The sequence below is a fragment of the Dryobates pubescens genome, chromosome 10 (assembly GCF_014839835.1).
Source record: "Dryobates pubescens isolate bDryPub1 chromosome 10, bDryPub1.pri, whole genome shotgun sequence".
Lineage (NCBI taxonomy): Eukaryota > Metazoa > Chordata > Aves > Piciformes > Picidae > Dryobates > Dryobates pubescens.
This window is the reverse complement of record NC_071621.1, coordinates 17557560-17583239: the sequence shown is the minus strand read 5'-3', so window position 1 is coordinate 17583239 and position 25680 is coordinate 17557560. Positions and strand designations below refer to the sequence as shown.

The window sequence follows — 25680 nt, the reverse complement described above, 5'->3', positions numbered from 1 at the left end:
AGTCCCCCTTCACTCTGCCCAGCCTGGCTCTGGGCTCTCCCAGTTCCCATAGCTCCACCTTCCCAGTGCTCCCAGCTCCATCCCCCTCCCACCCCCAGTGCTCCCAGTACCATCTCCCAGTGCTCCTCCTGCCACCCCCCATCCCCCCCCCAGTGCTCCCAGTACCACCTCCCAGTGCTCCCAGTACCACCTCCCAGTGCTCCTGCCCCTCTCTCCCCATCCTCCCGCCCTCCCCAGTGCTCCCAGTTCCACCCCCTCCCACTCCCAGTCCTTCCAGTCCTTCCAGTCTTCCCAACCCCACCTCCCGGTTCTCCTTTCTCACAACCCCCCCTCAGGGCCTCCTCCTTTCCCTGTCCTCGCAGTCCTCATTTGGACTCCCCCCCGGCTCCCCAGGTCTTCCCAGTATCACTTCCCAGCCCTCCCAGTTCCCCCCCTCGCTATCCCAACCCTCTCCATTGCCCCCAGCGCCCCCTCCCAGTCCTCCTTTCGGCTCCTCCCAGCATCACTTCCCAGTCCTCCCAATTTCCCCCCTCCAGTCCTCCAAGCCCCCTCCCCCCTCCCCTTCGCTATCCCCACCCCCCCCGGGATACCCCAGGCCCCTCCCCCTGTAGCCCCTCCCCCTCCCCTCCCCCCCCGCCCTCCCTTGCCCCTCCCCAGAGCGATGCCAGCGCTGTGAAGGTGCCGGCAGCAGTCCCGGACCTAGGTGTGGGGGGAGGGACCGGGAGAAAAGAGTTGAGGGTCAGGGGGGCGTCGGGGCCGGGCTCTGGGGGGGTTGGATGGGCAGGGCAGGACGAGGGGGGGGGGCCATGTCGTGTCGCGACAGCGTGCAGGTGCCCGACGACAGCGACTTCGGAGCCTTCCGAGCCCAGTGCGAGGCGGAGCGCGGCTGGAGCCTGAGCTACAGCAAGGGGGGGGTCGCCGTCTGGGTGCAGCCCCCGGAGCCCCACGCAGCCCCCCACAAGATCAAGGTGAGCCGTGGGAGCCGGGGAACCCCCCCCCCGGGACCTGGGGAACCCCCGCCTGGGAAGTGGGAAGCCCCCAGCTGGGCACTGGGGACCCCCACTGGGCGCTGGGGCTCCCCAGCTGGGAGATAGAAAGCCCCCCGCTGGACTCTGCCCCCTCCCCCCCCTCCCCGGGAACCGGGGACCCCTGACTGGGATGTGGGAAGCCCCCAGCTGGGAACTGGGAATCCCCTGCTGGACTCTGGGGAACCCCTCCCCCCCGGGAACTGGGGACCCCCCAGCTGGGAACTGGGAAGCCCTCACTGGGCACCGGGGACATCCCCTGGGAACTGGGGACCCCCTGCTGGGAAGTGGGAAGCCCCCAGCTGGGCACTGGGGACCCCCAAGCCGGGTGCTAGGTAGCCCTCACTGGGCACTGGGTATCCCCAAAGTGGGCAGCAGGGACCCCCTCACTGGGCACTGGGGACCTCCAAAGTGGGCACTGGGGACCCCCTCACTGGGCACTGGGGACCCCCTCAATGGGTGTGGGTACCTCCAAAGTGGGCAGCAGGGACCTCCAAAGTGGGCACTGGGAACCCCCTCACTGGGCACTGGGTACCCCCAAAGTGGGCAGCAGGGACCTCCAAAGTGGGCACTGGGAACCCCCTCACCTGGGTGCCACCCTACTGGGCACCGGGTACCCTATCTAGACACTGGGTACCCCCATACTGGGCACTGGGTGTCACCCTACTGGGCACTGGGTACCCCCAGAGTGAGTGCTGGGTATCCCCCACTGGGCACTGGGTACCCCATCTAGGTTCTGGGTACCCCCCTACTGGGCACTGGGTACCCCCAAACTGGGCACTGGGACCCCCTGCTGCTGGGCACTGGGTACCCCCAAAGTGGGCCCTGGGCACCCACCCTGGCAACTGAGGGGGTTAGTGGGGACCCCCCAGTAAGGGAGGACCCCGGGGTGAGGGGGGACCCCGCAGTAAGGGGGGCAGGGGGCAAGGTTTTGGGGGGACCCCTCAGTAAGGGGGTACCCTGGGGTGAGGGGGAGACCCCCCAATAAGGGGGACCCTGGGGTTATGGGGGGACCCCTGAGATATGGGGGTACCCCACAGTGAGGGAACCCCAAAGCAAGGGGGGACCCCAGGGGGAGTGGAGCTGTGGCTGAGTTGTCCCCCAGGGGACCCCCCAGGGGACCCCAAGCCAGGCTGGGGGGGGCCCAGGGCTGAGCTGTGCCCTGCCCAGGAGGAGTTGGGGACCCCTGGGCACAAGTGGGGTGCAGAGGGCCACAGGGGCACCTCGGTGCCACCCCCAGGTGGAGGCCTTGGGGGGCACCCCCGGGGTGGTTGTGCCCTGCCCCTGTGCCACCCAGCCCTGCCCCCAGCGGCTCCTGGGGGGTTCCTGCCCCCCCCCATGGCACTGTGGGGGCACGCAGGGCAGGGGGCACCGGGGTGGGGGATGGCAGTGATGCCACCCTGGGGTGGTTGGTGGCCGTGGGCCAGCAGTGTGCCAGCCTGGGGCCCCTGCTGCCAGGGGCTTGGCATGCCCTGGTGACTGTGCCAAGGCTTGAGGGTGGGCTGGGGTGGGCATGGGGACAGCTGGGTGGCACTTTGAGGATGGTGGCAGCTGGGTGGCACTTAGAGGCAGCTGGATGGCAGCTGGGTGGCACTTTGAGGATAGTGGCAGCTGGGTGGCAGCTGGGTGGCAGCTGGGTGGCACTTTGAGGATGGTGGCAGCTGGGTGGTACTTTGGTGAGGGTGGTGGCACCTTGGTGGCAGCTGGGTGGGCAGGGTGGCACTTTGGCGTGGATGGTGGCAGCTGGGTGGCACTTTGAGGATGGTGGCAGGTGGGTGGCAGCTTGGTGGTGCTTTGAGGATGGTGGCACCTTGGTGCCAGCCTGGTGGCATTGGGTGGCAGCCTGGTGCCCCAGGCTTTGCCCCTGGGCTCTTTGGAGCTGCAGTGCTGTGGGCACAGGTCCCTGTGCTCACCACCCTCATGGTGTCTGGGCATGGCCTGATGCCACCAGCAGCAGCTGGCACTGCCCCCCAGGGCACACCAGCTCCTGGTGCCCACTGGGTCCCCCTCAGCCCCAAACCATCTCCAGGTGGCAGCTGGGGGGTGGGAGTGAGGCTGTGCCCTCCCCGGGGCTGTGCCCTCCCCGGGGCTGTGCCCTGCTTGGGGCTGTGCCCTCCCTGGGGCTGTGCCCTGCTTGAGGCTATGCCCTCCCCGGGGCTGTGCCCCTGTGCCACTTGTGCCACCTGGCAGGGCAGCAGCTCCAGGATGTGCTGGCAGGAAGCAGGAGGAGCTCCAGGGGGGACATCACCACTCCCAGTGCCACCCCCTGCCACTCGTGGAGGTGGCACCACCTGGGGTGGCATCCTGCCCCCTCCCCACCCCTCAGGAGCTGCTTCTGCTGCTTGGCTCTGGTGGCTGCAGAGCTGCAGCTGTGTGCCAGGGGCACCAGGGTCTCCTCTCCCCCTCCTCCCTCTCCCCCTCCTCCCTGTCCCCTTCTAGCCTGGAGCCAGCTCTGGTCAGGCCAGTTTGGAGCTCCTGGCCCAGGTGGTGCCAGCCTAGGGCCTGGCACAGCCCAGGGCTGAGTCATCACAGTGGCCTCAGGGTTGTCCTTTAAGCACCTTGGTGGCCAAGAAGGTTCTGTGGTGGCCTCAGGGTTGTCCTTTAATCACCTTGGTGGCCAAAGTGGTTCTGTGGTGGCCTCAGGGTTGTCCTTTAATCACCTTGGTGGCCAAAGTGGTTCTGTGGTGGCCTCAGGGTTGTCCTTTAAGCACTGTGGTGGTTGAGGTGGGTGTAGGATGGAGGGACACCAGCCAGGACCTCTCTGCCCTGCCCTGGGTGGCCCTGGTGGCCCTGGGCTGCGGCAGAAGCTTGGCCAGAAGCCGCCTGGTGCTTGCAGCAGGCTGTGGGAAGCCACCTGAGATGCTGCTCCTGCTCATGGCTTATTGATGAGGCCACCTCCAGAGCTCCTCTGTAACTGATGCCCAGGAGGCTGGCACCGTGCCCAGCGCCCTCAGCTGCTCCTCCTGGCACTGCTGTGGCCTCCTCCTGGCTCCCAGAGCTGGCCCCAAGACCCCCTGGGGAGGGAGAAGGTTGGAGCAGACCCAAGGCCCTCCCACCCAGGGCCTTCAGCTTCCTCCTCTCAGGCTTCCCCTTCCTCCTGCTCTTCACCTGGGTCAATATTGACTCAGGGTTGGGATCTGCTGCAGCTGGCACCTGGGTGGCACCAGGGCTGCTCTCATGCTGAGGCACCTCCAGGGGCTTCTCCTCCCTGCCCCCTGGCACCCCTTGGGGCACCACCTATGGGATGGAGGAGCTGCTCCAGGGCCCCTTGGACTTGGGGGGCAGGCTCCAGGAGGAGCAGGAGAGGATCCATGGGGCCGGAGGTGGCATCTGTGGGACTGCAGTTGGCATCAGTGAGGTCCCCCATGGCCACCCTGCCACCCATGGCTCACCACAGACACCCTTGTGGTGGTCTCCATCATCACCCAAGGTCCCCATGGCCACCCCAGAGGTCCCCATGGCCACCTTCTTGGTGGTCTCCATCATCACCCAAGGTCCCCATGGCCACCCCAGAGGTCCCCATGGCCACCTTCTTGGTGGTCTCCATCACCACCCAAGGTCCTCATGGCCATGCTCTTGGTGGTCTCCATCACCACCCTAGAGGTCCCCATGGCCACCTTCTTGGTGGTGCCCATGACCACCCAAGGTCCCTAAGGCCACCCTAGAACCCAGAGGCCCTCATGGCCACCCTCCAAGCTGGGGATCCCCATGGCCACCCTAGAGGTCCCCATGGGCACCTTCTTGGTGGTCTCCATCACCACTCAAGGTCCCCACGGCCACCCTAGACCCCAGAGGTCCCCATGGCCACCCTCCAACCTGGAGGTCCCCTTGGGCATCCTAGAGGTCTCCATCACCACCCAAGGTCCCCATGGCCCCCCTAGAGGTCCCCATAGCCCCCCTAGAGGTCCCCATGGCCACCCTCTTGGTGGTCCCCATCACCACCCAAGGTCCCCATGGCCACCCTCTTGGTGGTCCCCATGGCCACCCTCCAACCTGGAGGTCCCCATGGCCACCCTAGAGGTCCCCATCACCACCCCAGGTGCCCGTGGGTAGGGGTAGCATGAGGTGCCGGGGGGGGGTGGTGGTGTGCCCGGGGGGCAGTGGCGTGCCCAGGGGGGCAGTGTTGGGTGCTGGCGGGGGGGCAGTGCCAGGTGCCAGCGATGTGCCTGAGTGGGCAGTGCCAGGTGCCAGGGGGGCAGTGGTGTGCTGGGGGGGGCAGTACCAGGTGCTAGGGGGCAGCGGTGTGCTGGGGGGGGGCAATGCCAGGTGCCAGGGGGGCAGCGATGTGCCTGAGGGGGCAGTGCCAGGTGCCAGGGGGGCAGTGGTGTGCCCGGGGGGGGGCAGTGCCAGGTGCTAGGGGGCAGCGGTGTGCTGGGGGGGGCAATGCCAGGTGCCAGGGGGGCAGCGATGTGCCGGAGGGGGCAGTGCCAGGGGGGCAGTGGTGTGCTGGGGGGGGCAGTACCAGGTGCTAGGGGGCAGCGGTGTGCTGGGGGGGGGCAATGCCAGGTGCCAGGGGGCAGCGATGTGCCTGAGTGGGCAGTGCCAGGGGGGCAGTGGTGTGCTGGGGGGGGGGGCAGTGCCAGGTGCTAGGGGGCAGCGGTGTGCCGGGGGGGGGCAGTGCCAGGTGCCAGGGGGGCAGCGGTGTGCCCGGGGGGGGCAGTGCCAGGTGCCAGGGGGCAGCGGTGTGCCCGGGGGGGGCAGTGCCAGGGGGGCAGTGGTGTGCTGGGGGGGGCAGTACCAGGTGCTAGGGGGCAGCGGTGCGCTGGGGGGGGGGCAATGCCAGGTGCCCAGGGGGCAGCGGTGTGCCCGGGGGGGCAGCGGTGTGCCCGGGGGGGGCAGTGGCAGGTGCTGGGGGGGCAGTGGTGTGCCCGGGGGGCAGCGGTGTGCCCGGGGGGGCAGCGGCAGGCGCCAGGGGGCAGCGGTGTGCCCGGGGGGGCAGCGGCAGGCGCCAGGGGGCAGCAGTGTGCCCGGGGGGGCAGTGGCAGGCGCCAGGGGGCAGCGGTGTGCCCGGGAGGTCAGCGGCAGGCGCCAGGGGGGCAATGGTGTGCCCGGGGGGTCAGCGGCAGGCGCCAGGGGGCAGCAGTGTGCCCGGGGGGGCAGCGGCAGGCGCCAGGGGGCAGCGGTGTGCCCGGGGGGGCAGCGGCGTGGCCGGGGGGCAGCGGTGTGCCCGGGGGGTCAGCGCCAGGCGCCAGGGGGCAGCGGCGTGCCCGGGGGGGCAGCGGCAGGCGCCGGGGGGCAGCGGCGTGCCCGGGGGGTCAACGCCAGGCGCCGGGGGGCAGCGGTGTGCCCGGGGGAGCAGCGGTGTGCCCGGGGGGTCAGCGCCAGGCGCCAGGGGGCAGCGGCGTGCCCGGGGGAGCAGCGGTGTGCCCGGGGGGGGCAGCGGCAGGTGCCGGGGGGGCAGTGGTGTGCCTGGGGGGCAGCGGCAGGCGCCGGGGGGTGTCGTCGTGGCCGGGGGGCAGCGGTGTGCCCGGGGGGGCAGTGCCAGGCGCCGGGGGGCAGCGGTGTGCCCGGGGGGGCAGCGGCGTGGCCGGGGGGCAGCGGTGTGCCCGGGGGGCAGTGCCAGGTGCCAGGGGGCAGCGGTGTGCCCGGGGGGTCAGCGGCAGGCGCCAGGGGGGCAATGGTGTGCCCGGGGGGTCAGCGGCAGGCGCCAGGGGGCAGCGGTGTGCCCGGGGGGTCAGCGGCAGGCGCCAGGGGGCAGCGGTGTGCCCGGGGGGTCAGCGGCAGGTGCCAGGGGGCAGCGGTGTGCCCGGGGGGGCAGCGGCGTGGCCGGGGGGCAGCGCGCGTGACGGCGGCGGGCTGCAGTGCAGGATGGAGTGCGGGGAGGTGGCGGCCGAGACCCTGTACGACGTGCTGCACGACACCCAGTACCGAGCCCGCTGGGACCCCAACGTCATCCAGACCTTCGACATCGCCCGCCTCACCGCCAACGCCGACATCGGCTACTACTCGTGTGAGTGCCGCACGGGGGCACGGGGGCACGGGGGGGGCATGGGGAGGGCATGGGGGACATGGGGAGGGCACGGGGAGGGCATTGGGGACAAGGGGAGGGCACGGGGAGGGCATAGGGGACAAGGGGAGAGCATGGGGAGGGCATTGGGGACAAGGGGAGGGCATGGGGAGGGCATTGGGGACAAGGGGAGAGCATGGGGAGGGCATTGGGGACAAGGGGAGGGCATGGGGAGGGCATTGGGGACAAGGGGAGGGCACGGGGAGGGCATTGGGGACAAGGGGAGGGCATGGGGAGGGCATTGGGGACAAGGGGAGGGCATGGGGAGGGCATTGGGGACAAGGGGAGGGCATTGGGGACAAGGGGAGGGCATGGGGAGGGCATGGGGAGGGCATTGGGGACAAGGGGAGGGCACGGGGAGGGCATTGGGAACAAGGGGAGGGCACGGGGAGGGCATGGGGGGGCAAAGGGAGGGCACGGGGAGGGCATTGGGGACAAGGGGAGAGCATGGGGAGGGCATTGGGGATAAGGGGAGGGCATGGGGAGGGCACGGGGGGCAAGGGGAGAGCATGGGGAGGGCATTGGGGACAAGGGGAGAGCATGGGGAGGGCATGGGGGGCAAAGGGAGGGCAAGGGGAGTGCATATGGAGGGCAAAGGGAGAGCATGGGGGTCATGGGGAGAGCATGGGGGGCAAAGGGAGGGCAAGGGGAGGGCATAGGGGGCAAAGGGAGGGCATGGGGGTCAAAGAGAGGGCACAGGGAGGGCATGGAGGGCAAGGGGAGGACGTGGGGAAGAGCATGGGGAGGGCAAGGGGGATGGCATGGGGAGGGCAAGGGGGATGGCATGGGGGGTAAGGGGAGAGCTTGGGGAGGGCAAAGGGAGGGCATGGGGGCAAGGGGAGGGCACGGGGGGCAAAGGGCCCCCCACGGCCACCTCGAGGGCTGCCAGGGGGGTGTGAGCTGTGTGGGGGGTGTGAGCTGTGCGGGGGTGTCCCCAGGGCGGTGTCCCAAGCCCCTGAAGAACAGGGACGTCATCACCCTGCGCTCCTGGCTGCCCATGGGCTCTGACTACATCATCATGAACTACTCCGTCAAGCACCCGGTGAGGCCTGGCAGCCGGGCCCCAGGGGGCTGCAGGGGGGACAGAAAGGCTTTGGGGGGTCAAGTAGCCTTGGGGGGTGGTTCAGTGGTCTTGGGTGGTGGCCCAAGGGGTCTTGAGGGTGGTCAAAAAGTCTTTGGATTGGCTAAGGGGTATTGAGGGGTGGCCAAAGGGTCTTGGGGATGGCCAAGGGATCTTGGGTGGTGATCCAAGAGGTCTTGAGGGGTGGCAATCCAAGGGGTCTTCATGGTGGCCAGAAAGTCTGTGGGGTGGTCAAGTAGCCTTGGGTGGTGGTTCAGTGGTCTTGGGTGGTGGTCCAAGGGGTCTTGGGAGGTGGTCCAAGAAGTCTTGATGGTGGTGAAGTGGTTTTGGGTGGTGGTCCAAGGGGGCTTGGGAGGTGGTCTAAAGGGTCTTGAGGGTGGTCAAAAAGCCTTTGGGTTGGCCAAGGGGTGGTCAAAGGGTCTTGAGGGTGGCCAAGGGGTCTTGAGGGGTGGCCCAAGGGGGCTCCAGGGTGGCCAGAAAGTCTTTGGGGTGATCAAGTCGTCTTGGGTGGTGGTTCAGTGGTATTGGGTGGGGGTCCAAGTCTTGATGGTGGTGAAGTGGTCTTGGGTGGTGGTCCAAAAGGTCTTGGGAGGTGGTCAAAGGGTCTTTGGATTGGCCAAGGGGTCTTGGGAGGTGGTCCAAGGGATCTTCATGGTGGCCAGAAAGTCTGTGGGGTGGTCAAGTAGTTCTGGGTGGTGGTTCAGTGGTCTTGGCTAGTGGCCCAAGGCGTCTTGAGGGTTGCCAAGGGGTCTTGGGTGGTGGCCCAAGGGACATTGAGGGCTGGCCAAGGGGAGCTCAACCCCCTGGAGCCCCTCCCCACCCCCACCCTCCAAGCTGTGGGGGGTGGCCCTGTCCCCAAGCTGTTCCCTGTGCCCCCCCTGCAGAAGTACCCCCCCAGGAAGGACATGGTGCGGGCAGTGTCCATCCAGACCGGCTACCTGATCCAGGGCACCGGTGCCAACAGCTGCACCATCACCTACCTGGCACAGGTGGACCCCAAAGGTAAGGAGGAGACCTCCAGGGGGTCCCCCCCTGGGGCTACCAGCTTGGGCTTGGCCACCCCTGTGGCCCTCGGGGCTGGGCACCTGCCCTGCCCTGCTGGATCTGCCCCTGCTGGGGCTGGTGGCCTCTGGGGTGGGTGGCAGTGGGGGGCAGGAGGGCAGCCTTAGGGGCATCTAAGGATGAGGCTGGAGCCAGCTCTGGGGCACTGGAGCCAGCCCTGGAGCCAACTCTGGGGCACTGGAGCCAGCCTGGCAGCACTGGAGCCAGGCCTGGAGCCAGCTGTGGGGCCCTGGAGCCAGCCCTGGGGCCAGGCCTAGAGCCAGCTCTGGGGCACTGGAGCCAGCCCTGGAGCCAGGCCAGGAGGAACCACCTGGGGCTGCTTCCCCTGAGCTCCTTCTCCTCTCCCCAGGCTCCCTGCCCAAGTGGGTGGTGAACAAATCCTCCCAGCTCCTGGCCCCCAAGGTGAGTTGAGGCCTCTCAGGGTGGCCAAGGAGGGCTCCCAGCACCCCTCTGAGCTCCACTCCAACCTTCACCCTGGCTGCTGGAGCTCCTCAGCCTCCTCCCTTCCAGCCCAACCTTCACCCTGGCTGCTGGAGCTCCTCAGCCTCCTCCCTTCCAGCCCAACCTTCATCCTGGCTGCTGGAGCTCCTCAGCCTCCTCCCTTCCAGCCCAACCTTCATCCTGGCTGCTGGAGCTCCTCAGCCTCCTCCCTTCCAGCCCAACCTTCACCCTGGCTGCTGGAGCTCCTCAGCCTCCTCCCTTCCAGCCCAACCTTCACCCTGGCTGCTGGAGCTCCTCAGCCTCCTCCCTTCCAGCCCAACCTTCATCCTGGCTGCTGGAGCTCCTCAGCCTCCTCCCTTCCAGCCCAACCTTCAGCCTGGCTGCTGGAGCTCCTCAGCCTCCTCCCTTCCAGCCCAACCTTCAGCCTGGCTGCTGGAGCTCCTCAGCCTCCTCCCTTCCAGCCCAACCTTCACCCTGGCTGCTGGAGCTCCTCAGCCTCCTCCCTGCCACCCCAACCTTCAGCCTGGCTGCTGGAGCTCCTCAGCCTCCTCCCTTCCAGCCCAACCTTCACCCTGGGCTCTGGATCCTGCTGCCCCCCTACTCCCCACCCTTCATCTTGTGTTGTGGATCCTCCCCTCCCAACCCGCCCCCCCCCGCCCCTCCTGTCGCCCCCTGCAGGCCATGAAGAAGCTGTACAAAGCCTGCCTGAAGTACCCCGAGTGGAAGCAGCGGCACCAGCCCCACTTCAAGCCCTGGCTGTACCCGGAGCAGTGCCAGCTGCCCCCCATGGCGCTCTCGGAGCTCTCCCTGCAGCACGCAGAGTCCCTGGAGAACATCGACGAGAGCGGCCTGGACGAGGCCAGGGAGGAGGCCAGCGACGAGGACAGCCTCAACTGACCCCGCCCCCGCCCCAGCAGCCCCGGCTGACCACACCCCCGCCCCGGCTGACCACACCCCCGCCCCAGCAGCCCCGGCTGACCACCCCCCCGAGCCCACCCCCACCTCAGCAGCCCCAACTGACCCCAGCCCACCCCCACCTCAGCAGCCCCAACTGACCCTAGCCCACCCCCACCTCAGCAGCCCCAACTGACCCTAGCCCAACCCCACCTCAGCAGCCCCAACTGACCCCAGCCCAACCCCACCTCAGCAGCCTCGGCTGACCCCCAGCCCAACCCCACCTCAGCAGCCTCGGCTGACCCCCAGCCCACCCCCACCCCAGCAGCCTCGGCTGACCCCACCCCCACCTCATCAGCCTCAACTGACCCCCCCCCCCCGAGCCCACCCCCACCTCATCAGCCTCAACTGACACCCCCCCCCCGAGCCCACCCCCACCTCAGCAGCTTCAACTTACCTGCCCCAACCCTACCCCAACCTCGGCAGCCTCAACTGACTCCCCCAACCCCCGCCCCCACCCTAGCACCCTGCCCTAGGACAGCCTCAACTGACCGCCCCCGACCCCCACCCTCCTCAGGTCCCTTCTCCTCCTCCTCTATGTCCTCTACCTTCTCCTCTACCTTCTCCTCCTCTCCTCTACCTTCTCCTCCTCCTCCTCTACCTTCTCCTCCTCCTCCTCTACCTTCTCCTCCTCCTCCTCTACCTTCTCCTCCTCCTCCTCTACCTTCTCCTCCTCCTCCTCTACCTTCTCCTCCATAATCTCCTCCTCTATCTTCATCTCCTCCTTCTCCTCCTCCTCCTCTACCTTCTCCTCATCCTCTACCTTCTCCTCCTCCTCTTCCTCCTCTATCTCCTCCTCCTTTACCTCCTCCTCTATAATCTCCTCCTCTATCTTCATCTCCTCCTTCTCCTTCTCCTCCTGTTCTCCTCCTTCCCCCCTCCTCCTGCTCCTCCTTCTCCTCATGGTCTCCTCCTCCTCCTTCTCCACCTCCTCCTTCTCCACCTCCTCCTCCTTCTCCACCTCCTCCTCCTTCTCCACCTCCTCCTCCTTCTCCACCTCCTCCTCCTTCTCCACCTCCTCCTCCTTCTCCACCTCCTCCTCCTTCTCCACCTCCTCCTCCTTCTCCACCTCCTCCTCCTTCTCCACCTCCTCCTCCTTCTCCACCTCCTCCTCCTTCTCCACCTCCTCCTCCTTCTCCTCCTTCCTCTCCACCCCACTTTGTGTCCCCCTCCTGCACCCTTCTGCTCCGGGGATCTTGTGGCCACCTTTGTGTCCCCTCCCCCGTCCGAGGGTCGTCTCCCACCCCCCCAGGCTGTGACGTTTCGAGGGTGGGGGAGGGGCTTCTGGAGGTGACCCCAAACCCCTTCAGGGCCACCTTGATGTCCTCCTCCTCCCCCCCCCACCCCCCCGTGGGTGGCAACCTCCAAGTGACCTTCAGGTCCTCAAGGGTCCAACCTTGGGGACCCCTCCTTGTGTCCCCCACCCCCCCCCAGCTTGTCTGCTCTGGCCTGAGACCCCCACCCCCGAGGGACCCCCACCCCGAATGGGCCCTGCTGGGATCTAAGGAGTGTTGCCAGCCCCTCCAGCTGGGGTGGGGTCTTGGGGGGAGGACCTGCAGCAGCTCCAGGCATGGAGGGGGGGAGTTGAGGGGGTGTCCCCAGCACCTCCAAACATGTTGGGGGAAGGGGTTGGGGAGGTCCCCAGGGGGGCTGCTGCCACCCCCAGATGTGCTGGGGGGGATGTCACTGGAGGCTCTGAGCCCCTCCAGATGTTCTGGTGGCCTCCTGGCTCCTCCAGGCGTTCTGGGGGATGTCATCTCTGGGGGCTCTGAGCCCCTCCAGATGTTCTGGTGGCCTCCTGGCTCCTCCAGGTGTTCTGGGGGATGTCATCTCTGGGGGCTCTGAGCCCCTCCAGATGTTCTGGTGGCCTCCTGGCTCCTCCAGGTGTTCTGGGGGATGTCATCTCTGGGGGCTCTGAGCCCCTCCAGGTGTTCTGGAGGCCTCCTGGCTCCTCCAGGTGTTCTGGGGGATGTCATCTCTGGGGGCTCTGAGCCCCTCCAGCTGTTCTGGTGGCCTCCTGGCACCTCCAGGCGCCTCAGGGTGGGGGTCCCCAGCCCCTCCAGATGTTTGGCTTGTTTTGAGAGGGGGGGGGTGTCTCTCACTTCTCCTGCCCCTTCCCCCACCTCCCCATCCTTTTTCTCCCAAGCCAGGAAGCTCCAAGCTGTGTCCAAAGGTTTTCCAGCCTGGAACTGGGAGGCCTTGACCTGGGATTTTGGGATCTGTTTGGTTCTTGGCCGCTGTCCCAGGGCCCCAGCAGCCCCTCCCCCCTGTCCCCCCTCCAGGGCTAGGCTTAGTGGGGGGGGGGGGGGGGTTGGGGGTGGGGACAGGCTGGGGGGGGCTGGGGGAGGGGGGGGAACCACATTTTGTACCTTGAACCTCAGCTGCTGAGTTGGGAATAAACCCAAAGAGATCCCAGCCCGGGGCTGGAGGTGGCCTCTGGCCTGCTTCTGTCACACGGCAGCACCAAGCGGCCTCAGCTCCAGGGGGGGCTTGGGGAGGGGGGCTTGGGGGGGCCCCAGCTCATGGGGGGGCTCCTTGGCACCCTCAGGGTCTTCTCTGTCAGGTTCTCTTGGAGATAAAACTGTCCCCAGCTCATGGGGGGCTTGAGGCAGGGAGGCTTTGGGGGTCCCCAGCTCATGGGGAGCTTGGGGCAGAGGAGGTTTGGGGGTCCCCAGCTTATGGGGGGCTTGGGGCAGAGGAGGTTTGGGGGTCCCCAGCTCATGGGAGGCTTGAGGCAGGGAGGCTTTGGGGGTCCCCAGCTCATGGGGAGCTTGGGACAGAGGAGGTTTGGGGGTCCCCAGCTCATGGGGGGCTTGGGGCAGAGGAGGTTTGGGGGTCCCCAGCTTATGGGAGGCTTGAGGCAGGGAGGCTTTGGGGGTCCCCAGCTCATGGGGGGCATGGGGCAGGGAGGCTTTGGGGGTCCCCAGCTCATGGAGGGCATGGGGCAGAGGAGGTTTGGGGGTCCCCAGCTGATGGGGGGCTTGGGGCAGAGGAGGTTTGGGGGTCCCCAGCTCATGAGGGTCTTGGGGCAGAGGAGGTTTGGGGGTCCGAGCTCATGGAAGGCATGGGGCAGGGAGGCTTTGGGGGTCCCCAGCTCATGGGGGGGCTTGGGGCAGGGAGGCTTTGGGGGTCCCCAGCTCATGGAGGGCATGGGGCAGGGAGGCTTTGGGGGTCCCCAGCTCATGGGGGGCTTGGGGCAGAGGAGGTTTGGGGGTCCCCAGCTCATGGGAGGCTTGAGGCAGGGAGGCTTTGGGGGTCCCCAGCTCATGGGGAGCTTGGGGCAGAGGAGGTTTGGGGGTCCCCAGCTCATGGGAGGCTTGAGGCAGGGAGGCTTTGGGGGTCCCCAGCTCATGGGGAGCTTGGGGCAGAGGAGGTTTGGGGGTCCCCAGCTCATGAGGGGCTTGGGGCAGAGGAGGTCTGGGGGTCCCCAGCTCATGTGGAGCTTGGGGCAGGGAGGCTTTGGGGGTCCCCAGCTCATGGGGAGCTTGGGGCAGAGGAGGTTTGGGGGTCCCCAGCTCATGAGGGGCTTGGGGCAGAGGAGGTCTGGGGGTCCCCAGCTCATGTGGAGCTTGGGGCAGGGAGGCTTTGGGGGTCCCCAGCTCATGGGGAGCTTGGGGCAGGGAGGCTTTGGGGGTCCCCTTCCTCACTGGGATCCTTCCATATTTCAGTGGGGTGGTGCCAGCAGCATCCACGGGGGCACACCGGCATGGGGAGGGGCACACCGGCATGGGGAGGGGCACACTGGCATGGGGAGGGGCACACCGGTGAGGTTGGTGGTTTCTTTCACGGGGGAGGGTCGCAGCTCTCCTGCGCTGCCCTGTGTGGTACTGGGGGGGCTGAGTTCCTGGGCTGCGGGGCACTGGGGGCACTGGTGAGCTGCTGGGGGGACACTAAGGGGCACTGGTGAGGTGCTGGAGGGGTACTGGGGAGCACTTGTGAGGCGCGGGGGGGCCACTGGGGGGCACTGGTGAGGTGCTGGGGGGGGTACTGGGGGGCACTGGTGAGTTCCCTCCCAGTCTCCCCCAGCTCCCTCCCAGTCTCCCCCAGTCCCCCCCCCCAGCTCCCTCCCAGTATCCTTTAGTCCCCCCCAGCTCCCTCCCAGTATCCTTTAGCCCCCCGAACTCCCTCCCAGTATCCCTTAGCCCCCCCCAGCTCCCTCCCAGTATCCCTTAGCCCCCCCAGCTCCCTCCCAGTCTCCCCCAGCTCCCTCCCAGTCTCCCCCAGCTCCCTCCCAGTATCCCTTAGCCCCCCCAGCTCCCTCCCAGTATCCCTTAGCCCCCCGAACTCCCTCCCAGTATCCCTTAGCCCCCCCAGCTCCCTCCCAGTCTCCCCCAGCTCCCTCCCAGTCTCCCCCAGCTCCCTCCCAGTATCCCTTAGCCCCCCCAGCTCCCTCCCAGTATCCCTTAGCCCCCCGAACTCCCTCCCAGTATCCCTTAGCCCCCTCCAGCTCCCTCCCAGTCTCCCCCAGCTCCCTCCCAGTCTCCCCCAGTCGCTCCCACTGCCGGCCTGCGGGGCGGGGGGGGAGGTTTGGAAGGGCTGTAGTGCCACCCCCGGGTGCCAGCCTGCGGTGCCAGCCCCGCGGGGGGCCGGTGCCCGCCGCTCTCCCCTGCGGCTCCAGCCCTGTCCCCGCTCGCAGCTGCGCCGCCGGAGCCGGTGGCCCCGGGACGGCTGCCAGCGGCCGCTGCCAACCTCGCCGGTGCCAGCCCCGCGGGCACCGCCGCCGCCCGGGCACCGGGAAGTGCCCCCCGGGGGCGGGGTCGAGGCCGGGGGGGGGGGGGTCCCGTGAGCCGCTTCCCCTTCTGTCTGGCCGCCTCCCAGTCTGCCCAGCACGGCCTGAAGCAGCGAACTGGGAGCCGGGGGGGGCGCTGGAAGCCTCCGGTAAGGGCTGGGGGAGGGGGGAGGGGGGGAGGGGAGGGTCCTAGGACGGGGAAACGGTGGGGGAGGGGTGGCCGTGAGCTGGGGTTTTGAGGGGGGTCCGTAGGCATCGGGGGGGGGGGGGGGGGCTGAAGGGATATGGGGGGGAGGGGAGGGTCCTGGGACGGGGGAAAGGGTGCGGGGGGGGGGGGGGGAGGGGCGGCCGTGAGCTGGGGTTGGGGGGGAGGGGGAGGGGTCCGTAGGGACTTGTTGAGGGGGCGCAGGGATCTGGGGGGCTGTGGGGATGGGTGGGGGAGGGGAGGGTCCTGGGACGGTGAATAGGGGGGGAGGGGGGTCCGCAGGGACTTGTTGAGGGGGCGCAGGGATCTGGGGGGCTGTGGGGATGGGTGGGGGAGGGGAGGGTCCTGGGACGGTGAATAGGGGGGGAGGGGGGTCCGCAGGGACTTGTTGAGGGGGCGCAGGGATCTGGGGGGCTGTGGGGATGGGTGGGGGAGGGGAGGGTCCTGGGACGGTGAATAGGGGGGGAGGGGGGTCCGCAGGGACTTGTTGAGGGGGCGCAGGGATGTGGGGGGGCTGCAGGGATTTGGCGGGGGGTCCGTCGGGACTTTGGGGGGGGGGGCGTAGGGATCTGGGGGGCTGCAGGAGTGTGGGGGGGCTGCAGGGATTGGGGGGGGGGTCCGTAGAAACTTTGGGGGGGGGCGTAGGGATCTGGGGGGCTGCAGAGATCTGGGGGGGCTGCAGGGATTTGGGGGGGGGGGGGGGTCCGTAGGAACTTGGGGGGAGGCGTAGGGATGTGGGGGGGCTGCAGGGTTTTGGGGGGGGGTCCGTAGGAACTTGTTGAGGGGGCGCAGGGATGGTGGGGGGCTGCAGGGATTTGGGGGGGTCCGTAGGGACTTTGGGGGGTGGCGTAGGGATCTGGGGGGGCTGCAGGGATTTTGGGGGGGGGTCCAAGGGATCTGGTGATCTGTAGGGATTGGGGGGGACACGTATGGATCTGGGGGGGCTGCGGGGATTTGGGGGGTCCATACGGATTGGGGTGAGGGGGTGGGCATAGGGATCTGGGGGGCCTGTAGGGATTTGGGGCGGGGGTCCACAGGGATTAAGGGGGGCTGTAGGAATTTGGGGAGCCATAGGGACTTGGGGGGGGGGCTTTAGGGTTTTGGGGGGCTGTAGGGATTTGGGGTTCCATAGGGACTGGGGGGGTCCATAAGCACTTGGGGGGCTGTAGGGATTTGGGGTTCCATAGGAATTGAGGGGGGTGCTGGTGTTGGGGGGGTCTGTAGGGATTTGGGGGTTCCATAGGGACTGGGGGGGGAGGCTTTAGGGTTTTGGGGGGCTGCAGGGATTTGGGGTTCCATAGGGATTTGGGGGGTTGGAGAGGGGCTGCAGGGATTTGGGGGTCCATGGGGATTTGGGGAGTCCATAGGGTTTTAGGGGTGCATAAGGATTTGGGGGGGTACAGGGATTTAGGGGGGAGCACAGGGATTTTGGGGTCCCTAAGGATTTCAGGAAGGTACAAGGATTTGGGGGGGGTCCATATGGATTTTGGAGGGGGGTCCATAAGGATTTGGGGGGTGCTGCTCTGGGGGGGGGGGGGGAGTGTCTGTGGGAGAGGTTTGGGGGTGCTGCTGCTGCACCCCACTGAGGGTCCCCATCCCACCCAGAGGCTTTTTGGGGTGACACTGGGGGGGAGGCTTTGGGAAGGGGGAGCTGGGCCAAGGGCCTCCCCCACCCCCCCAGAAGTCCTCCCCAGCAGAGCTCAAACCTCCCCCAAACTCCTCCCAGTTGTGGCAAAGCAAAACTGGGATCAAACTGGGGGTGCTGGGGACCCCCACCAGGAGCACCCCACAGCTTTGGGGGGGGGGGGATGTCCCCCAAATCCCAGAGCAGAGCCTGGGGGGGTGGAGAGGGACTAATGGGGGAGGGGGGATGGGTGCAGCTCCTGACCTACTTTGGGGATGGCTCCCAGAAAGTGGGGCAGGACTCAGGGGGGGACAGGAAGGGCAGCTGCCAGCTGGGGTTGGCCCAGTTTGGGGTGCAGCTGGCCCGCTTTGGCCTGGGTTGTTCCCTGTTTGACTGGATTTAGCCTTTCCTTTGGCCTGGGTTTGGCCCTTTTCGCTGGACTTGGCCTGGGTTTGGCCCTTTTTTAACTGGATTTGGCCCCTTTTGGATGGGTTTGATCCTTTTGGCCTGGGTTTGGCCCTTTTTTAACTGGATTTGGCCCCTTTGGATGGATTTGATCCTTTTGGCCTGGGCTTGGCACTTTTTAAACTGGACCTGGCCCCTTTGGATGGATTTGATCCTTTTGGCCTGGGTTTGGCCCCTTTTGGATGGATTTGATCCTTCTTGCATGGATTTAGCCCTTTTTAAACTGGATTTGGCCCTTTTTGGATGGATTTGATCCTTCTTGCCTGGATTTGGCCCTTTTTTACTGGATTTGGCCCTTTTTTACTGGACTTGGCCCCTTTTGGATGGATTTGATCCTTTTGGCCTGGGTTTGGCCCCTTTTGGATGGATTTGATCCTTTTGGCCTGGATTTGGCCCCTTTTGGATGGATTTGATCCTTTTGGCCTGGGTTTGGCCCCTTTTGGATGGATTTGATCCTTGTGGCCTGGATTTGGCCCCTTTTTGATGGATTGCCTTGATTTGGCCCTTTTAAAACTGGACTTGCCCCCTTTTGGATGGATTTGATCCTTTTGGCCTGGGTTTGGCCCCTTTTGGATGGATTTGATCCTTTTGGCCTGGGTTTGGCCCCTTTTTGATGGATTGCCTTGATTTGGCCCTTTTAAAACTGGACTTGCCCCCTTTTGGATGGTTTTGATCCTTTTGGTCTGGGTTTGGCCCTTTTAGGCTGGATTTGGCCTCTTTTTTGACTGGATCTGGATCTTTTTTGACTGGATTTGGCTCTTTTCTCCTGCATTTGGCCCTTTTAGACTGGCTTTACCCCATTTCTACTGGATTTGGCCCTTTTTTGACTGGATCTGGCTCTTTTTGATTGGATTTAACCTTTTTTTTACTGGATTTGCCTCCTTTTTACTGGATTTGGATCTTTTCTACTGGATTTGGCCTTTTTTTGATGGATTTGGCTCCTCTTGACTGGATTTAGCCCTTTTTGCCTGGATTTGGCCCTTTTCTTGATGGATTTGGCCCTTGATGGATTTGTCCCTTTTTGACTGGATTTGTCCCTTTTTGACTGGATTTGTCCCTTTCTTGATGGATTTAACTCTTTTTGACTGGATTTGGCCCTTTCTTACTGGATTTGGACCTTTCTGGATGGATGTGACCCTTTTTGGATGGAATTGATCCTTTTGGCCTGGATTTGGCCTGTTTGGACTGGATTTGGCTCTACTCCACAGAATTTGGCCCTTTTAGACTGGATTTGGCCCTTTCTTGATGGATTTGGTCCTTTTTTGACTGAATTTGGCCCTTCCTTAGTGGATTTAATCCTTTTTTTTTTTTTGCCTGGATTTGATCCTTTTTTGCCTGGATTTGGCCTTTTTTTCCCTGGATTTGGCTCTTTTTGTCTGGATTTGGCCATTCTTTTCTGGGTTTAGCTCTTTTCTACTGGATTTGGCTCTTTTTTTTGTCTGGATTTGGCCCTTTCTTGATGGATTTGTCCCATTTTGACTGGATTTGGCCCTTTCTTGATGGATTTGTCCCATTTTGACTGGATTTGGCCCTTTCTTGATGGATTTGTCCCATTTTGACTGGATTTGGCCCTTTCTTGATGGATTTGTCCCATTTTGACTGGATTTGGCCCTTTCTTGATGGATTTGTCCCATTTTGACTGGATTTGGCCCTTTCTTGATGGATTTGGCCATTCCTTAGTGGATTTGTCCCTTTTTGGGTAGATTTGATCATTTTTGCCTGGATTTGGCCTTTCCCCCCCCCCCGGGTTTGGCTTTTTTCTACTGGATTTGGCCCTTTTAGTCTGAATTTGCCTCCTTTTTACTGGATTTGACCATTTTTTCATAGATTTGCCCCATTTTTGACTGGATTTGGCCCTTTCTTGATGGATTTGGTCCTTTTTGGATAGACTTGATCCTTTTTTTTTGCCTGGATTTGGCCTTTCTTCTCTGGGTTTGGCCCTTTTAGCCTGGATCTGCCCCATTTTTACAGGAGTTGGCCCTTTTTGGTTTGGATTTGGCCCTTTTTTTACTGCATTTGCCCCATTTTTACTGAACTTGCCCTTTTTGGATAGATTTACCCCATTTTTACTGGATTGGGCACTTTCTTACCTGATTTACCCCAATTTTGCCTGGATCCTCCCCATTTTTTGGCCAGCTTTAGCCTTTTCCCCCCACAGATTTCCCCTTTCCCCTGGATTTTGCCCCATTATTTTTTTTTTGGGGGGGGGGCAGGATTTGGCCCAATTCTCACAGGATTTGCCTCTTTTTCTCCCAAATTTGCCCTTTCCCCCCCTGGATTTTCCTCTCTATCTTTCAGGTGGGACTTGCCCCTTTTATGGGGGGGTGGGGGGTGGGGGTCCAAATTTGCCCCTTTTGGGGCTAATCTTCCCCATTTTGGAGCCAAATTTTCCCATTTTGGGACCAAATTTCCCATTTTGGGGCCAAACTTCCCCATTTCCCCCTAGATTTGCCCCATTTATGGCTGCACTTGGCCCATTTTGCCTGGCTTGGGCCCATTTTTGCTACATTTGGCCCAGGTTTTTCCTGGATTCCTCTCTTTCCTTGGATTTGTCCCATTTTGGCCTGGATTTGCCTTTTCTCTGCCAGATTTGCCCCATTTAAATATTTTGGCCCATTTTGGCGTGGATTTGCCTTTTCTCTGCCAGATTTGCCCCATTTAATTATTTTGGCCCCACTTGGCCTGATTTTTCCTGCATTTTGCCCCATTTTTGGCTGGATTTGGCCCACTTTTGCCTGCCACTTTCCTGCTGATTCCCCTTCCTTTTTGCTATATTTGCCACTTTTGGGGGCAAATTTACCCCTTTTGGGTCAAATTTCCCTTTTTGGGGGATATTAGCCCCCTTTTTGCTGATTTTCAATATTACTTCCTGAATTTGCCTATTTCTTGTTGAATTTCCCTTTGTTGGGGCTAAATTTAACCCTTTCCCCCCTAAATGTGTCCCTATTCTCTGATTTTTTTCCCCATTTTTTGCTAAATTTGCCCTTTTCCCCCTAAATTTCCCCAGTTTTTACTAATTTTGCCCATTTCTTTGGCTCCATTTCCCAAATCTTTGCTAAATTTGTCCCTTTTAAGCTGGATTTCCCCTTATTAAATTTGCCCCTTTTGGCTGAACTTTCCCATTTCTTGCTAAATTTGCTTTTTCCTGAATTTCCCCATTTTTTAACAAAATTTGCCCCTTTCTTGGCTAAATTTTCCCACTTTTGGATAAACTTGCCTGATTTCCCCCCAATTTTCCACTTTTTGCTGAATTTGCCCTTTTTTTAAAACCATTTTTGTTAAGATTGCCCTTTTTTTCCTGCATGTGCCTATTTTTTTTCTGAATTTCTCCTTTTTTTTTGGCCAAATTTGCCCCTTTTTTCCCAAAATGTGTCCCTATTCTCTGATTTCTCCCTTTTTTTCCTAAATTAACCTTTTTAAAACACAATTTTCCCCTTTTGCTAAATTGTCCCAATTTTTGATAAATATGCCTGTTTTTTCCCCAATTTCCCCACCTTTTGCTGAATTTGCCCTTTTTTCCTAAATATGTCCCTTTTATCCTGATTTTTCCCCCTTTTTTTGCTAAATTTACCTATTTTTACTAATTTTCCCATTTTTTGCACTATTTGCTCTTTTCCCCCTAAATTTCCCCAGTTTTTGCTAATTTTGCCCCTTTTTTGGCTCCATTTCCCAAATCTTTGCTAAATGTGTCCCTTTTCAGCTGGATTTTTGGCCTATTTTATTATTCAATTTGCCCCTTTTTGCTGATTTTTTCCCCCCATTTCTTCTTAAATTTGCTTTTTCCTGAATTTCCCCTTTTTAAAAACAAAATTTGTCCTTTTTTTGACTAAATTTCCCCAATTTTTTATAAACTTACCTTATTTTTTCCCCAATTTTCCACTTTTTGCTGAATTTGCCCTTTTAAAACAATTTTTGCTAAGATTGCCCTTTTTTGCCTGCATGTGCCTATTTTTTGCTGAATTTCCCTTTTTTTGGGGGGCCAAATTTGCCCCTTTTCCCCCCAATGTGTCCCTTTTTTCTGATTTTCCCCATTTTTGCTAAATTTACCTCTTTTTAAAACTAATTTTCCCATTTTTTGCTCAATTTACCTCTTTTTTAAACTAATTTTCCCATGTTTTGCTCAATTTGCCCTTTTTTTCCTCTAAGTTTCCCCAGTTTTTACCAATTTTGCTCTTTTTTTTTTTCTCCATTGCCCAAATTTTTCCTAAATTTTTCCCTTTTGGGTTGGATTTTTCAATTTTTTAACTTAAATTTGCCCCTTTTAAACTGAATTTTCCCATTTTTGGGGCTAAATCTGCCCCTTTCTCCTCAATTTCCCCATTGTTGTGCAAAATTTGCCCCCTTTTTTTTGCTAAATTTCCCCATTTTTGGCCAATTTCTCAGATTTTTCCCCCCAATTTCCCCACTTTCTGCTCATTTTGCCCCTTTTTACCAAATCTCCCCATTTTTTGTTAAGCTTGCCCTTTTTTTTTTTCCCCCTGAATTTGCCCATTTTTGGCTGAATTTCCTCATTTGTTTTGCTAAGCTTGCCCAGTGGTTTGCTGAATTTCCCCTTTTTAACCTAGTTTCCCCATTTTAAAAGCAAATTGCCCTTTCCCCCTACATTTTCCCATTAGTTGCTAAATTTGCCTCTTTTTTGCTACCTTTTGTCCCTTTTCTGCTGGCTTTTCCCATTTGCTGCTAGATTTGCTCCTTTCCTGCCAAATTTCCCCAGTTTTCACCTAATTTCCCCCATTTTTTCCCCCTACATTTCCCCCACATTTGCTCTTTTCCCCCTTTCTTGCTAATTTTCCCAATTTTTGCTAAAGTTACCAAATTTTGCCAAATTTCCCCATTTTTTCCTTAAATTTGCCCTGCTTTTTCCTAAATTTCCTCTTTTTTTTTTGGCAAAATCTGCCTCTTTTCTGGCCAAATTTCCCTCTCTCTCTTTTTGTTGCTAAATTTGCTCTTTTTTGGGGGTCAAATTTCCCCTTTTTGTATTTTTTACTGAATTAGTCTCTTTTTTTAACCAGATTTCCCTTTTTTCTCCTTCTAAATTTATTCTTTGTTGGCAAAATTTCCCTTTTTAATTTTTTTTAGGCCAAATTTTCCTTTTTTGTATTTTTTACCAAATTTTCCTTTTTTTGGACCAAATTTCCTTTTTTTTTTCCTTTTCCCTAAATATATTCTTTGTTGGCAAAATTTCCCTTTGAATTTTTTTTCCCTAAATTTGCTATTTTGTGGCCAAATTTCCCTTTTTTGTATTTTTTACTAAATTTTCTTTTTTGGGGGCCCAATTTCCCTTTTTTCCCCTTCTAAATTTGTTCTTTGTTGACCAAATTTCCCTTTTTAAAAATTTTTTTTGCTAAGTATTCTCTTTTTTAGGGCCAAATTTTCCCTTTTACTATTTTTTACTAAATTTGCCTTTTTTGGACCAAATTGCCTTTTATTTCTTTTTCCTGAATTTATTCTTTGTTGGCCAAATGTCCCTTTTATTCCTTCTAAATTTGTTCTTTGATGGCCAAATTTCCCTTTTTAAATTTCTTTTGCTAAATTTGCTCTTTTGGGGGCCAAATTTCCCTTTTTTTCCTTCTAAATTTGTTCTTTATTGGCCTTTATTGTTCTTTATTTTACTAAATGTGCCCTTTTTTGGACCAATTTTCCCCTTTTTTTCTTCTAAATTTGTTCTTTGTTGGTCAAATTTTCCTTTTTTAATTTATTTTTTGCTAAATTTGCTCTTTTGGGGGTCAAATTTCCCTTTTTAAACTAAATTTGCTTTTTTTGGACCAAATTTTCTTCTTTTTTTCCTTCTAAATTTTTTCTTTGTTGGCCACTTTTTCCTTTTTAATTTTTTTTTTTGCTAAATTTGCATATTTTGGACCAAATTTCTTTTTTTCCCCCTTCTAAATTTGTTCTGTGTTGGCCAAATTTCCCTTTTTTATTTATTTTTTGCTAAATTTTCTCTTTTTTGGGGTCAAATTTCCCTTTTTGGGATATTTTTTACTAAATTTTCCTTTTGGAGGGCCAAATTTCCCTTTTTTTTTCCTCTTCTAAATTTGCTCTTTTGGGGCCAAATTTCCCCCCCCCCCCTTTTTATTTTTTACTAAATTTGCCCCTTTTTTGGACCAAATTTCCTTTTTTTTCCTTCTAAATTTGTTCTTTGATGGCCAAACTTCCCTTTTTTTTGTATTTTTTACTAAATTTGCCTTTATTTGGACCCAATTTCCTTTTTTTTTCCCTTCTAAATTTATTCTTTGTTGGCCAAATTTCCCTTTTTTCATTTTTTTTTGCTGAATTTGCTCATTTTTAAACCAAATTTGCCTCCCCCCCCCCTTTTCTTTCCTATTTTTTGCTACCTTTGCCCATTTTGTGCCATTTTGGCCTCTTTGCTGCCTGCCTTCGCCAGGTGTTGCCCTGCCTGGGGGTGCCAGGAGCTGAGGTGGCTCTGGGGGGGGCCACAGCTCAGGGAACCTTCCTGGGGTTCACTTCCAGGAGGCCCAGGGGAGACCTTGTGGCTCTCTGCAGCTCCCTGAGAGCAGCTTGCAGCCAGCTGGGGCTCAAGGGCTGCTCCTGAGGGCTGGGCCAAGAGGAGATGGCCTCAGGTTGTGGCAGGGGAGGTTGAGCTTGGCCCTGAGGAGCAATTGGTGCCCCTTGAGGGGTGCCCAGGCCTGTGGCAGGCTGCCCAGGGCAGTGGTGGAGTCCCCGTGGCTGGAGGGGTTGGGAAGCTGTGGTGCTGGGTCCATGGTTGGCCTCCATGCCCTTGGAGGTCTTCTCCAAGCCAAAGCAATTCCCTGAGGGTGGTCAGAGCCTGGCTGAGGGTGCCCAGGGCGGTGAGAGCTGCCCCCTGGCTGGCAGCAAGCCCAGGGCAGGCTGGCTGGGGCTGCGAGCTGGCCGCAGGGGGGGGTTGGGCTGGATGAGCTTGGGAGGTGCCTTCCTACCCACCCCCTTCCATGATCTCCTTGATCCCCCTTGATCTCCATGATCCCCTCACTCCTTTGCTGCTCCTCTCCCTCCCAGGCACTTCCCAGCCCTGGGGAGCAGCAGAGCTCAAGGAGGGCGGGGGGGGAATGGGGGGCAGGGGTGCGTGGGAAGCTCCAAAGCAGCTCCAAAGCAGCACCTCCAAAGCCCCCAGGTCAGGAGCTGCCCAAGCTGAAGCGGTTGGGAGCTCTGCAGTCCCTGGCAGGAGGAAGAGGCTCTCCAGAACCTTCCCCTTTGATGCCTCTGCAAGCCGCAGCTTGACTCCTGCCGCTTGCCCCCCGCCCCTACCCCCGGGGGCTGCGATTTGCATCTCCTCCTCCTCCTCCTCCCTTCGCTGTGCCCTCCGCGGGAGGTTGAGATCTTGAAAGTGAAAGAAGCTCTCAAGAGCTTCATCTTCCCAAGGCCACAGCTCTGCAGCTGCTGCCTCAGCTGCTGCCGCCGGTGGGGGAAGCTCTGGAGAAGCTGGGGCGGGGGTTGAGGAGCTGCTAAAGCCTCAAGGGTTTGGTTGGGTTGGGGTTGGGGTTTGGTTTTTTGCCTTGCTAGGGCCTCCCCAAGATTTTGCTTCTGCTTTTTGGAGGCTGAAGATCTGCCCTGGGACAGCTCCAGGAGGAGCCAAGGAGTCCCCAGCCGCGGCGAGGAGCTGCGGTGGCTGCGGCGGCTGCAGGTACCCAGGGGCTTGGGGTCCTCCCTGGCGGCTTGGGGGCATCCCTGGGGGGGGGGCTGGAGGGGTGTGGGCACCCCATCCCACCGGGGCACAGGTTGGGGCCTGGCTGAAAGGCGCTTGAGGAGCAGGGAGGTTGGTTGGCTGGTGGTGGAACATCTCCCAACAGGTCCCACCAGGGCCCAGGTGCCCAGAGGGACCCCCAAGGACCATGAGAAGAGGTTAAAGGGGTTCTGGAACTGTGGCAGCCACTTGGTGGCTCCTGACTGGTGCTCAGAGGGACCCCCAAGGACCATGAGAAGAGGTTAAAGGGGTTCTGGAACTGTGGCAGCCACTTGGTTGCTCCTGATTGGTGCTCAGAGAAGAGGTCCAAGGGGTCCTGGAGCTGTGGCAGCCACTTGGTTGCTCCTGACTGGTGCTAAGAAGGACCCCCAAGGACCATGAGAAGAGGTCCAAGGGGTCCTGGAGC

The 25680-nt window shown here is 60.3% G+C and overlaps 1 protein-coding gene across 1 annotated transcript; it reads left to right on the top strand.

Annotated features, from left to right (window-relative positions):
- Positions 1–772: 772 nt before the first annotated feature.
- On the top strand, positions 773–10547 carry STARD10 (StAR related lipid transfer domain containing 10). The gene is made up of 6 exons (XM_054164914.1): positions 773–968; positions 6828–6975; positions 7971–8074; positions 8998–9115; positions 9525–9577; positions 10295–10547. The coding sequence occupies exons 1-6, from the start codon at positions 777–779 to the stop codon at positions 10511–10513; spliced, it is 834 nt and encodes a 277-aa protein (XP_054020889.1). The 5' UTR covers positions 773–776; the 3' UTR covers positions 10514–10547.
- Positions 10548–25680: the final 15133 nt, after the last annotated feature.

Excerpts from the sequence above, each read along its gene's own strand:
- STARD10 (XM_054164914.1), top strand. The coding sequence starts at position 777 with ATGGGCAGGGCAGGACGAGGGGGGGGGGCCATGTCGTGTCGCGACAGC. Across the intron at positions 6,976-7,970 it reads CGACATCGGCTACTACTCGT|GGCGGTGTCCCAAGCCCCTG; the intron begins GTGAGTGCCGCA and ends GGGTGTCCCCAG. Across the intron at positions 9,116-9,524 it reads GGCACAGGTGGACCCCAAAG|GCTCCCTGCCCAAGTGGGTG; the intron begins GTAAGGAGGAGA and ends TCCTCTCCCCAG.